This window comes from Phallusia mammillata, chromosome 4, assembly GCF_965637545.1.
Source record: "Phallusia mammillata chromosome 4, kaPhaMamm4.hap1.1, whole genome shotgun sequence".
NCBI lineage: Eukaryota > Metazoa > Chordata > Ascidiacea > Phlebobranchia > Ascidiidae > Phallusia > Phallusia mammillata.
The window spans coordinates 19,349,984-19,362,509 of record NC_137255.1 but is presented as its reverse complement, the minus strand read 5'-3'; the positions used below and the strand labels follow the sequence as shown (position 1 = coordinate 19,362,509).

General features: G+C 36.6%; 2 protein-coding genes and 1 long non-coding RNA gene across 3 annotated transcripts; 1 reads left to right on the top strand and 2 right to left on the bottom strand.

The window, feature by feature from the left end:
• Positions 1–243: 243 nt before the first annotated feature.
• LOC145223581 (uncharacterized) lies at positions 244–5,455 on the bottom strand. Its single transcript, XM_080089985.1, has 10 exons — positions 5,261–5,455; positions 5,066–5,194; positions 4,632–4,824; positions 4,172–4,354; positions 3,792–3,902; positions 3,455–3,673; positions 1,278–1,352; positions 970–1,155; positions 795–914; positions 244–583 (listed from the first exon to the last, which is right to left on the bottom strand). The coding sequence occupies exons 1-10, from the start codon at positions 5,413–5,415 to the stop codon at positions 518–520; spliced, it is 1,437 nt and encodes a 478-aa protein (XP_079946111.1). The 5' UTR covers positions 5,416–5,455; the 3' UTR covers positions 244–517.
• On the bottom strand, positions 1,419–1,886 carry LOC145224385 (uncharacterized). The gene is made up of 2 exons (XR_013859626.1): positions 1,715–1,886; positions 1,419–1,474 (listed from the first exon to the last, which is right to left on the bottom strand). It is a non-coding gene; the product is annotated as an uncharacterized LOC145224385 (long non-coding RNA).
• Positions 5,456–7,536: 2,081 nt separating the features above from the next.
• On the top strand, positions 7,537–9,738 carry LOC145223580 (uncharacterized). The gene is made up of 5 exons (XM_080089984.1): positions 7,537–7,691; positions 7,758–7,886; positions 8,800–8,992; positions 9,349–9,531; positions 9,730–9,738. The coding sequence occupies exons 1-5, from the start codon at positions 7,537–7,539 to the stop codon at positions 9,736–9,738; spliced, it is 669 nt and encodes a 222-aa protein (XP_079946110.1).
• The last annotated feature ends 2,788 nt before the right edge of the window (positions 9,739–12,526 follow it).

The following is a 12,526-nucleotide window of genomic DNA, read 5'->3' as shown; positions in this document are numbered from 1 at the left end:
CGGCGTGCTTTTACCAAACACGTAACGACACGCAAACGCTTTATTGATTTATTCCGTGTCTGCATAACTATAAAAAGCATGGATTTCGGCTTACAATTTGGTGACAAAAGTCATTTTGTGCAAATACTAGACAAGATGATTTTTGTTTGTTAATTACGCAGAATTGTTTTCGATATGTTGCACACTTTCACAAGGTTTAAATTAGGGATTTTTTTATTTAATAATATGAACATACACATGTGAATTACATATATGGGAGCAAAATTGACAAAGAAGACATAAAATACAACAGTTAGATCAACAGAAGGTTTGATTAGGATTTTATTGCAGTCAACCACAAGACTCATCTTCACATATCACTTTTCCTCAGTGTTCCAGAGGACTTTCATTTTTTCCATGATCCACTCCACAGAAGTTAACAATTTGGTTTGTTCGGCTTTGGGCACATTCTTGCTTTCGTCTTTGTATTCAAACGGCTTATTGATAAAAGTGTCGTTATCGGGATGGACAAAGTAGGCTACGCTAAAGAACGACGAACGATCTTGTTTCGCAATTCACCCTCTTTGACCACAACCCGGTGTTTCTGTCAAACAGTAAAAAAATCACTTACTTTTGGGAAGGCTTGCAGTAACCACAACAAGCGTTGTCAAATAAATGCTCTTTGAAGTGAATGAAAGGTAGGGAAAAAGCGTTTTTGTTTTTTTTTAAATATACCTTTTGCACATTTTAGTATCTCTTAATTGTAACGCTTTGGAAGTGTTTATAACTGTCCATTATCTAAATTTACACCTTACAATGCATACCGTTGATTTCAGTTTGTGGTTGGCCCACAGCTCTAAGGTGTCGCCAACGTTAATTAAAACTGTTCCCTCAATTGGATGTACATCTACATACGTCCCGTCAACCTTTTTGACCTTAAAAACGAAATAATGTCAGCAGGGTATTAATCGTCAACCTTTGATCTTTTACCTTCAAACCACCAACGTTATACTGAAACACCAGGCTAATTATTGTCAGGTCAGAATGCTCTCCCAGTCTTAGTTGTCCTGGCAACAAGTTGGCAGCATTTACAGTTGGATAATACAAAGTCCTTGCGGTAGTAAAACTGTCGGCCGAGTGCATCTTCCTGTGGCATTTGTGAAAAAAGTATTCATCCTACAAAACAAAAAATATGTATATGGTTATTTTGGGGCATAATTGAACGCAGGGTTATTCTCTAATTTAAACACAAAATTGTTGAACAAACAATTGATTGAAATACTGACATTTTTCCTTACGTTTAATCCGAGACCAATTGCTAGTGCATGAAGAATGCGTGCGCAGTGATAACGTTTGAGCAAGTTCCATGAAATCTAGAACGGCCTGAGAGAAACCTGGGGCAATGTCATCTGGCCATTCACTCTTATCGAGGGTAAACGATGCACCGTTGATGTTGAAAAACTCTTTGTAATCGCAGGGTACGTTTGGATCCAATCTTGGCATAAAAATAGTTTACGTGTGCATATTATGTATTATCGCATACATTTTTGCCCAGTTCCTCTTCAAATACTTTAAACGCAGTAAAATGGTGGGATGAAATATAGTCAATCGTTAAACTAACACAAACATCGCCTGACAAAAGCCTGAACTACCAACTTCAAAGGAATTGATTTGTACAACAGTAAACAGGAACAACAGTTTGTCTTAGTTATAGCCTAATAAAAAAACATCGCACCCTGGGTTTTCTTCCCCTGTGCCAACCCAACCGAAGTTAGCAGTTCCCTTCCTCTTGTATCTTAACTTGTCTTGCAACGGACTGGTGAAGTACTGTCCAGTCACGTTTTGAAGTTCTTTAATGTATGCTCTAAAACAGCAAACTGGTAATAATTTACTCTTAATAGCTTGAGTCTAGGTACATGCATACTCAGTAATGCCATAGTTTTTCAGGTACACGAAACCCGAGCCAGAGAAAGCGTCTACTATCAATTTTCCAACTTTAGCTAAATCTTCCTTTGAGCATTTTTCTTTCTCCAAGCTGCACGAAGCAAAATCAACTAGAGGGATATAGCTGTCGCACATGTTGCAGCAGTGGTAATGGCAAATGCGTGTTGCTGTAACGCTTCATCGGAGTTGAAGTGCAAAAAAAGAAACTTGTTGTTGGATTGGGTTGTGGCGGCAGAGTTTGTTGCGGGATGGGCTTGTGGTACCTACGCGATCCTCGCAACCAGCAAAAAACGGCTCCAGCAACCACGCAAGGGGTTCACCTACGACCCCAATATCTCGCGAACCAAACAAAGCAGAAAAAACAGAAAAAAAGAACAGACAAATTTTAACACAACACTTTTCAAAGACTTAACAAACCATCGATGGCATTCGTTAAAATATGTTTAAAACCACAAATATTAATACGCTTATGAATATGGCTGCTCAATGCTCCAACAGGATATACAAAAACACACGTATCTGATAAAACAATCGATTTAAGGTAAAAGTGTAGTACAGCAATCCACTGATGGTTGCACCACACCTGGCGAGAATTTCTGATCAACTTTGCCCAACGTAATGGTTCGGAACGAGATTTTTTTTTGTAACATAATTTTTGTCAGCATGGGTAACGGTTTCTAATGACCATATACTGTTACAATTTTTGTTCGGAACATATTTTTTTAAGTCAACGAAAAACCGTTAGATGGAGGTAGAGGTCTACAAATTTTAGCATTCAAACCGCACACCTAAATTAATTTTATGTGTTTATTAGTTTGGAATTTTGAAAGTAAACACTGAACATTGAAAACATTCAATAGGAAAATGGGGCTTAGGGCCTCAACAACAATGTTGTAAAAAGAGCATACAGCGATGAAAATAAATGATTATTTACAAAAAAGGAAAGTGAACACTGAACATTGGAAACATTCAATAGGAAAATGGGGCTTAGGACCTCAACAACAATGTTGCAAAAAGAGCATACAGCGATGAAAATAAATGATTATTTACAAAAAAGGAAAGTGAACACTGAACATTGGAAACATTCAATAGGAAAATGGGGCTTAGGACTTCAACAACAATGTTGCAAAAAGAGCATACAGCGATGAAAGTAAATGATTATTTACAAAAAAGGAAAGTGAACACTGAACATTGGAAACATTCAATAGGAAAATGGGGCTTAGGGCCTCAACAACAATGTTGCAAAAAGAGCATACAGCGATGAAAATAAATGATTATTTGCAAAAAAGGAAAGTGAACACTGAACATTGCGCTTCTGGAGAGTGCAAAATAATTTAGCACTTATTTGTAAACTGTAGAAGACGGCAAAAGCTAATTTAAATTGCGTACAAAATCTTGCGACCCCACATTCAATACAAAATGTTTGACGAATCGATAGTTAATCTTAACAAAACATGATTGCAATTGTACCAACAACTAAAAAGTAACACTCCTGTGGCACGATAGAAAATATTATAGGCGTTTTGTCTTATTTCTTTTCATCTGGCCACAGTTGTTTAATTTTTTTCGCCAACCAATCTTCGGTGGTCAAGTATTGGCGGTCTGGCTCGCCTCTTTCGTTCAGATTTTCGTCTTTGTACTCAAGTGGTTTATCAACGTAAACGTCGTTGTCGCAGATTGCGAAATAGATCAATGAGCGTCGCAGTTTCTTCTCCATCTCTTCACCTTCTTTGACAATAACGCGGTGTTTCTAGAAAAAGATAAAGAATCTAAAACAATTAGTCGACAAGAAAAATGTGTTGGTGCAACTTTGTAATTTTTGAAAAAAAGTTGCTGGTTGAATAACGTGATGGATTTTCCAGACTTACACTTGACTTAAGCTTGCCCTTGGTCCAGAAATCTAACACGTCCCCAACATTCACAACAACAGTCTCTTTGATCGGTGTGGCATCTACATATGTTCCATCACTCGCACGAGCCTAATGCAGAAACGTTGTACTGGTTTATACAAGACATGCAATTTTAGATTGAAGAAAACTTTCAGTATGTAGTTTGATTGCTAAGTAGAAACATGAACATTATTTATATCACCATCGTACTTTTTGATGAACTGTATGTTGTTCATTTTTTAAACAAAAATGAGTGTTCAGCGGGTGAGGATCCATGAACCCTAAGTTTGAACTCACTGCCGTAAGAGATAAACAGAATAGGCCAAACTTCTTTACAACAGATTTAAAACACAAGCTACCTGTAAACCACCCACGCTGTCTTGAAAAACCAACGTCACGGACGAAGTATCAGCGTGTTCTCCACACCTAACTTGGCCGGGAAGCAGTGGCTCAGAAATGGGAAGATAGTAAGCAGTTTTAAGTGTTGAATTGTTTTCCTTCGTGTGCATCTTGTTGTGGGATTTGTGAAAGAAGTACTCGTCCTGAATTAGATTTGGCGGGTTAATGCTAGTGTCAGGTTGTTTGTGCTTCTGTGAACACTTGGTTTGGAAGACTTATGTGTTAAGTATGGTTTCAATTTCTAAGTCTGTCTTGAAGAAACTAGCTTCGTTGGATTTAGAAGATATTATGGCACATGAAAGTAGCAGTTTTCTGCGATGTCTGCATGTAAAATACAGTATTGCTCCTGTAACATTTTTCTAAGTATGTTTAAACACAAGGTTTTTAATGTGAATAAAATAAGTTTGCTGTTTTAGAAACCTTTAATCCCATTCCAATTGCCAAAGCATGCAGAATGCGAAGTGACAATTTTCTTGCGCGTTCCATGAACTCCATAACCCCATGAGAGAATCCTGGAGCAATGTCATCTGGCCACGCGCTCTTTTCACGTTGAAACGATTCACTATTGATGTTAAACGCCTCCTTGTAATCGCAAGGTATGTTTGGGTTATACCTAATGAAAAACAATCAAATACACTCAATAAGGCCCATGACCCAAATGTATGTGTTTTGTAGCCAAAAACGTTAGTATTGTTTTTAATACAGTGGTAGTTTTGCACTGCAGTATTTCGAACATATGCGAGGGAAAAGGGCAATAAGTCAAACAATCCCCGGGGCAACATAATGGCTTACATAACCCGAAGCCAAAATCAAGTCTGTCAGGTAAATAAGGATTAACTGAAAGTTTAACTTACGTTGCATTTTCTGTTTTGTTTGGGATCCATCCAAAGTTGTTACCCCCCTTCATGCAATATCTGTTTTTCTCTTCCACTGGGTTGAGAAAGAACTTTTCTGTCAGTTTGTGAATGTCTTGGACACAAGAGCTTTAAAACAATAAAACCATGCAGTCAACCGATTTGGCCAACAGTGACCAGTCTCTATCGACTTACTCAGTAATTCCATAGTTTTTTAGATACACAAAACCAATGCCTGAGAATCCTTCTACCAGCTGTTTGCCGATTTTCGTTAGGTCATCGTGTGAGCATTCATCCTTCGTTAAACTGCACGACTCGAAATCAATAACTGAGATGTTTTTGTCTGACATAATGTTTGTGAAAAACTACACGCAGAGTAGAGATAATTAACCTGCTAAAATAACAGAATAAGTTAAATATACTGCGATGTGTTGCTACTTCCTTATATCGTTTCAAACGAGTTTTGACTACTTGAAACTAACTAACTTGTTCAAGCAACTGCAGGCTGCAACAACCAACGCTTCACGTTTCCTGTCACGTTTGCTTGCTGCTAGGAGAAGAAAAGGGCAACTGTCCTGTTGACCAACCGACTTGACAGGCTGAGGCCAGGACAAACAACCTCCAGCAATGCGGGGCTACAACGGATTGAGTGTGTTGAGGTATTTTAACAACTTTGGCTTGATAAAATGTGGAAACGTTTAAACAAAAAAACAAAGACGAAGCAAAGAACACGCTAAAATTTTAATGATATATTTTCGACTTATAAGAGCAAAACACTGCCTTGAGTTTTTCAATACAAATCTAAGATAGTGAAATATAGAAAGAAGCGTCCATTGTCCAAGGCCTGGTTATTAACACACCTAAAACAATTGTTAAAAAACACGTTGGAACCGTTTTCCGAGATAACAAATATATTCGTGAAGTATATCTGTGACTAGATTATAAGGCACACTGAATGCATTAACTTAAAGCGTATAAAGGAACTTCTTTTTTAAACAGTGCTTTTTACGAATACAGGAAACGTAGTGATGTCACTACAAGGCAAACACCACTTTAAACAATTTTGACATGGCATTTTTTGTTTGATTGATGTATCGACTGTGACACTTATAGGTGCAGAGTTTAATCTTTGTATGCCAACGGCGTAATAGGCAAAGCATTATTGTTAGGCAACTTGAAATAGGCCAATTAAGCTTTGCGAGGATTTCTTTTTGCTTTTCCGCCAACAAAAATAGCGCGATCGTCTGGCAACAAAAATAGTAACCGACTCAATTTGTAAAATTCTACTTTGTAAGAGGGTAAGTATAGCATGGAATTTTTATACCGGAAGTCTCTTTGTATATCGGGGTGAATTTCCTTCCGTTTGTGGCTTTTTGAATTGAATTACGTCTTAAAAATACCAGCAGATATCTTTAATGACCGCAGACATGATAAAATTAGCTAACCTATAAGATGCAAACGATTACTCTTACGTATTAACACGTAACTTGCTCGTGATGGCGTTGTACCTGATTAAAATTGTTAAACAGGTATAGGTTAGAATATTTAGCACTTTTTGACACGACAATATCACAAGTTGTTAACTTGGCAGCTAATTACTGATTGAAGCTTACCATTGGTGCAATGTTGTACAAAGCGATCGACGTTTACCAGGACCGCATTTCTTCAATGGGATTTACCTTGACCTAAAGAAAATTAATAATAAACTATTGTTTCACGAAATACACCAACTAACTTGCTCCGTATAGTCTTTTTGATGATGTATTTAGTGTTTCATATTCTATATTCTTTGCAACAAGCGTAACTGTGTAAGTTTTAAAAGGAGTCTAAGAAACAGTTTGCAACATAACAGACCTTCCAATATAATATAATATGGAGCTATTTTAACACTTATGCGGCTTAACAAACTTACAAGGTTGTCTTTATAACGGCACTTTTCCGTTAAGCAGTTTACCAAAAATGGCATAAAACACGCAATAAATTTTCTACGTATTTTTGCCATGTGAATATATATAAAAATACATATATATAAATACATTTCAGCTTCAGATAGAAAGAAGCTTGTGATCGGTCATATATACTGTAGTAAAATATCGCCCATGTTCAGCAGGCAAATTTCTTCGATATAACTTAAATGTTGTATCAGCAAAAACGCGGTCAACATCCAAAACCTTCACGCACACAAATTGGCGCCATATCAGCAAAGTAACATAAGTTATCATGCAAAGTGACAACATCATTTAGAAAAACTGCCAAACTTTGATCGCCCGAGTTTTGACGTTTGTCACGACTCTGCGTCAGGGCAAAAACACATTCGGGAAATGGCCTACAAGTGACTAAAAATACCAATGAACAACGCCATGCTGTCACATGTCTGCTGACAGCGTCAGAATTTCTTGCATTGCGTTGAATATAACGGACGTTTTTGCAAATCAAATTGAAGTTGGTTCGTACTGTTGTGGCAAACAGAAATGGGAAAAAGTTACATTCCAATTATTGATTTTGAGTCGTGCAGTTTAGCGAAAGAGGAATGTTCACACGAAGAGTTAACTAGAATCGGAGAACAGTTGGTGGAAGGATTCTCACAAGTTGGTTTTGTGTATTTGAAAAACTATGGCTTCAAAGAGTACGTAAATGTAACAAGGCGGGTATAATTTTTTAATTAATATGGCAAACAACCGTTTCCATGCAGTGCATACATACAAGAACTTAATCAAGTCACCGAAACCTTCTTTAAGAATCCGGTCAATGAAAAGATGCGTTATGAACGGAAAGGAAACAGCGCTTTTGGGTACATCGAAATGGAAAAGGAAAACCCTACGTAGGTTCTAGACCAGCGGTTCCCAAACTTTTCTAAAAATTTGCCTGGTGGACCCTTTGCAATTATTTTGATATTTCGCGGCCCTATAAAAATCAAAGAATGCTATAGAAAAAATACAAAACCATTGTGTCTTATAGTACACTAGTGCAGTCACGATTCTTTTTAATGTAACAACTTTCTAACTTAGTGGTTTTCAAACTTTTTCATTGTTTTTTCAAAACGGTCACGGACCTTAAGCCTGAAGGTGTATTTTAGCAATACGTAAGCTGATTTTAGCCTATTAGGTATGCAAAATTACACATAACAACGATCCAAAGACGGTTTGTGACATCACAGAGAAGACAGAAAACATTACGATAGTGCGCAAACAATTGCATTCTTGACAGTTGTCATGCAACAAAGGTTATCTATTGTATAGTAATGGAGGCAGTGGATCCCTAATTGCACTTTGATTTAAACCTATTCAGTGATACAAATTGACGCCAAATAAGACTCCAGAGGTACGTCAACCTTTTCGCGGACCCCGCAAAATTGCTTCACGGACCCCAAAAGGTCCGCGGACCCCAGTTTGGGAACCGCTGTTCTAGACTAAATCTGCTATAGTGAACGTGGGCATTATGTTAGGAACGCGTTTTTAATTCAAACCCTACGCAAAATTTGTTGCTATTTCAACACGTCAGGAATTAGGCATGCTTATAAAAATCATAATAAGGTGAGACGCTTTGCGTAACTTTACAGTTAGGAATGATTCTTATTTACAAATCATTCTTTTACAATTTACATGCTTGTTTAAGTCGAAATACCGACTATATTTTGATTTAAATAAGAATATATGGTAAAGATTGGTCTGCCTGAACATTTCAGGGCTGATCCCTATAATAAATAAATATTCATCTTAGTTGTTTTCTTTCAGAGTGGATCCCAACATTCCTTGCGATTACAAGGAGGCGTTTAACATCAATGGTGAATCGTTTGCACGTGATAATAGTGAGTGGCCAGATGACATTGCTCCAGGTTTCTCTGAAGGAATTCTGGATTTTATGACACGCTCGCAGAAGTTGTCACTTCGCATTCTTCATGCACTGGCAATTGGAATGGGATTAAAGGTTTGAACCACACTTGTTGAACTTAGTCCCATAAGTGGATTGAATCACTAATAACTTCATTATGTAAAAAAATACCATATTGTGCTTTTGTTACAAAAAAACACACACATTGACGTTGTTCCATCATTATTAAAAAGTAAATAAGAAAAGTCAATGTTTGATAAATTGCGTTTACGCATAAGAAACTATCTGTCTTTGCACAACAGACCAGACAGTTTTATAAATATTTCACGTTTTTTGTCTAACTTTTACTGAACTTTGATTTACTTTTTGGATCTGCACCAGCACGCGGTGCTGTTTGTATTCGTCTTGTGTTCGCTTTGTCAATAGTATAATGCTTGGTGTCTTGTTTTTAGGACGAATATACGTTTTATAAATACCACAGCAAAATGCACACGAAGGAAAGTTACACAACAGCAAAAACGTTATACTACCCACCAATTGTCAGAGAACTAAAACCGGGCCAAGTTCGCCATGGTGAACATGCAGACATCGGCACAATTACATTGGTCTTTCAAGATAAAGTTGGTGGTTTGCAGGTAAATTTGCTAAAACATCATTTTTTACTTCTTGTTGTGATTGCTGTTCTACACAACTCATAAAGTTTGCTTGTTGGAGTTAAAAGAATAAGCAGCTTATAGTAACGTATAGCAGATTCGAAGAACTAATTTAAACCGTTGCAGATCAACAACAATGCACAATATAAATTTTATTATACACACGAAATTAAAATCTAGGGTTTCTAAATCTAGGTTACTTTTTCGTGTGGTATTTTAATTAGTTTGGAATGATTTTTTGGTTGGTAAACTGGTTTATCCGTTCCGGTTGCAATGTTTAAGCACCAACTAGCAATAAACAAATTTAAGGCAGTAATTGGAGAAAAAAGTTAATGTAGATTAAAGGCAAGGATGGAACGTTCATAGATGCCACACCTATTGAAGATACCGTGGTTGTAAACGTTGGTGATACTCTACAATACTGGACGAATGGCAAGCTCAAATCAACGGTAACCTAATATGCTGTTTATTAAACAGTTTTTATACCAGGCTAAACTTGTGGGTACTTAAAGGGAGGGCCTGGATAAAAATTTGAACATGTTTTTGTGCAGATATGTGTTAACACACAAATGCTCTTCGAAATATTTTTTATTATTATTTTCGCTTTAAGTTCCATTTTGTGTTGCGAGATGTTATCCAGGGATTTTTAATTAAAGTAACTTTGTTAATAATCACGACTCGTTTTTTGGAAACAAACTATTACGTCGTTTTTTTCGCGCAGATACACAAAGTTGTAGCCAAAGCTGACGAAAGAGAAGGAAAGTCTACACGTCGTTCGCTGGTCTATTTTACAATTGCAAACAACGACGCTCTTATAAACAAGCCATTGGTGTACAAAGACAAAAGTCTAAACGTGAAAGACGGCGAACCAATCAGTGAAATGACTATCGAAGAGTGGATACTTGGAAAGATGAAACAGCTTTGGGATGTTACAGAAAACGATCAGGACAGTTCAGGAAGTTAAATGGTTTGATTCGCTTTGGGAGGAAATACTGTTTTTAATTGTAACAAATGTAAAATTATAGTTTTGCGTCACACAATGTTCACACATTCTTCTTTTTTGAAAAAGAAACGAGTGTACATATGTAAACACTGGTTGACACAAAACAGGAGCGTGTCAATGCATGTAATAATTTTTTAAATGATATAATTGCTGGTCGTTTTTCAGGAAAACAATATAAGATGTGTTTTTATTGTTTGTTAACGACATGGTCATGACATGTCATCATACTTTGTATTTACTTTATATCGGATCGTAATTCGTCACTTTTCAAAGTCGTTTTTTTACATTTTGCTAAAAACGGAACTATATACGAAACACGCTGTAAGACGCTTTTGCAATGTAAGCTCATAACTGCTCAGAAATTTCGTTTCAAAGTACAGAAAAAAATAATTTGTATTTGATCAACCATCAAGTTAGTTTTTCAACTTTGATATCGACAAACTTTACTTACAGCCATGATAAATGCTTAATCACGATTCTGCAACACGACTTGTGGTGACATTTGCTGTTCTTAGAAATGTAATGGAACATGTGACCTGCAAGTTTGTGTCACTGCCAAATACATCAGCATTAAAAAATGTTTAAGGAAAAATAGTGCCTAAAGTTTGTTTGTTGAACTGCACCAAGCAAAGCGCGACGGCGTGCTGTACAAAATGTCAAGCCATTGTATCTATGTAATAAAATGTGTAGCAAAAAATATAACATATGCTTCATCGCAACCCGAATGCAATCGGATGAGCCAAACAGCAACTGTAATCTGAAATGACACTGATTTCAGTTTCAAATGTTATATCTCATACACCAAATACATGTCAAATAACAAAGAAATACAAGTTATTTAAACATTTATTCTGTTTCTGCAACGTCCTAAAACTGTTTCATTTTTTCAAACAGCCGTTTTTCAAGAAGCATTGGTTTGATGGATACTTCGTCTTCATTATTTAAACTTTCATCTTTTGCACCAACGGCGTATAAGGAAAACCATAAAAAGTAGATGATAAATACTTTATCGTTTCACGAAAAAGACCAACTAGATTTTCCTCATTACATTTTCTATGATGACGTATTTACTGTTTCTTATTTTGTTGTCTGTGTAACAAGCATACCGTGTAAATATTCATGAACAGTAGTCTACGAAACAATTTGCAACATAACAGACTTTCCAAACAATTATAATTTTTAGCTATTTTAAAATGTATGCGGGATTTTCTTAACAACCTTGCAAGGCAGATTTGCCTTCATAACGGTAATTTTCCAATGAGTTTTAGCAGTATACCAAATATGGTATAAAACATGCAAAAAAATACACGCATTTTTGCCTTGTGAATATAATAGTTAATTAGCAAATATGGAGTAAAAATACACTTTAGCGGCGAGTTGTCAACACATTTCAATGGTTTTGTTTACGTTAGAAAAAGCTTGTGCTTGGTCCTGTGTCATAAATAAAATATCGCCTATATTCAGCAAGCAAGTTCCCTTGATAAATGTTGCATCAGCAAATGTGCGGTTGGATTTCAAAACCTCAACACAAAATATGCGCGGTGTCAGCGCAGTAACCCACATATGTAGGCTATTCATGTTAACGTTAAACTGAAAACCGCCAACATGCGCGTCCTGGAAAACTGCAAGACGACCTTAACCTTCTTAGGTTCGATCATTGACACGACCCCCACATCCACATACGACCCAAACATACGGAAAATGACTAACAAGTGACTATAAATACCAATGAAAACCGCCTTGCTGTCAGCGTCAGTAATTTATTGCATTGCTTTGTATACAACAGACGTTTTTGTGAATCAAAATAGTAGAAGTATAGGTTGGTTGGTACTGCTGTGCTAAATAGAGAACGGAAAAAGTTACATTCCAGTTATTGATTTTGAGTGGTGCAGTTTTGCAAACAAGGAATGTTCACACGAAGAGTTAACTAGAATCTGTTTGGCGCGGAGCTTTTATTAAAATAAGAGGAAATAG

Excerpts from the sequence above, each read along its gene's own strand:
- LOC145223581 (XM_080089985.1), bottom strand. The coding sequence starts at position 5,415 with ATGTCAGACAAAAACATCTCAGTTATTGATTTCGAGTCGTGCAGTTTA. Across the intron at positions 4,825-5,065 it reads AACAAAACAGAAAATGCAAC|GTATAACCCAAACATACCTT; the intron begins GTAAGTTAAACT and ends GTTTTTCATTAG. Across the intron at positions 3,903-4,171 it reads ACAGCGTGGGTGGTTTACAG|GCTCGTGCGAGTGATGGAAC; the intron begins GTAGCTTGTGTT and ends TTTCTGCATTAG.
- LOC145223580 (XM_080089984.1), top strand. The coding sequence starts at position 7,537 with ATGGGAAAAAGTTACATTCCAATTATTGATTTTGAGTCGTGCAGTTTA. Across the intron at positions 7,887-8,799 it reads ATGGAAAAGGAAAACCCTAC|AGTGGATCCCAACATTCCTT; the intron begins GTAGGTTCTAGA and ends GTTTTCTTTCAG. Across the intron at positions 8,993-9,348 it reads CAATTGGAATGGGATTAAAG|GACGAATATACGTTTTATAA; the intron begins GTTTGAACCACA and ends TCTTGTTTTTAG.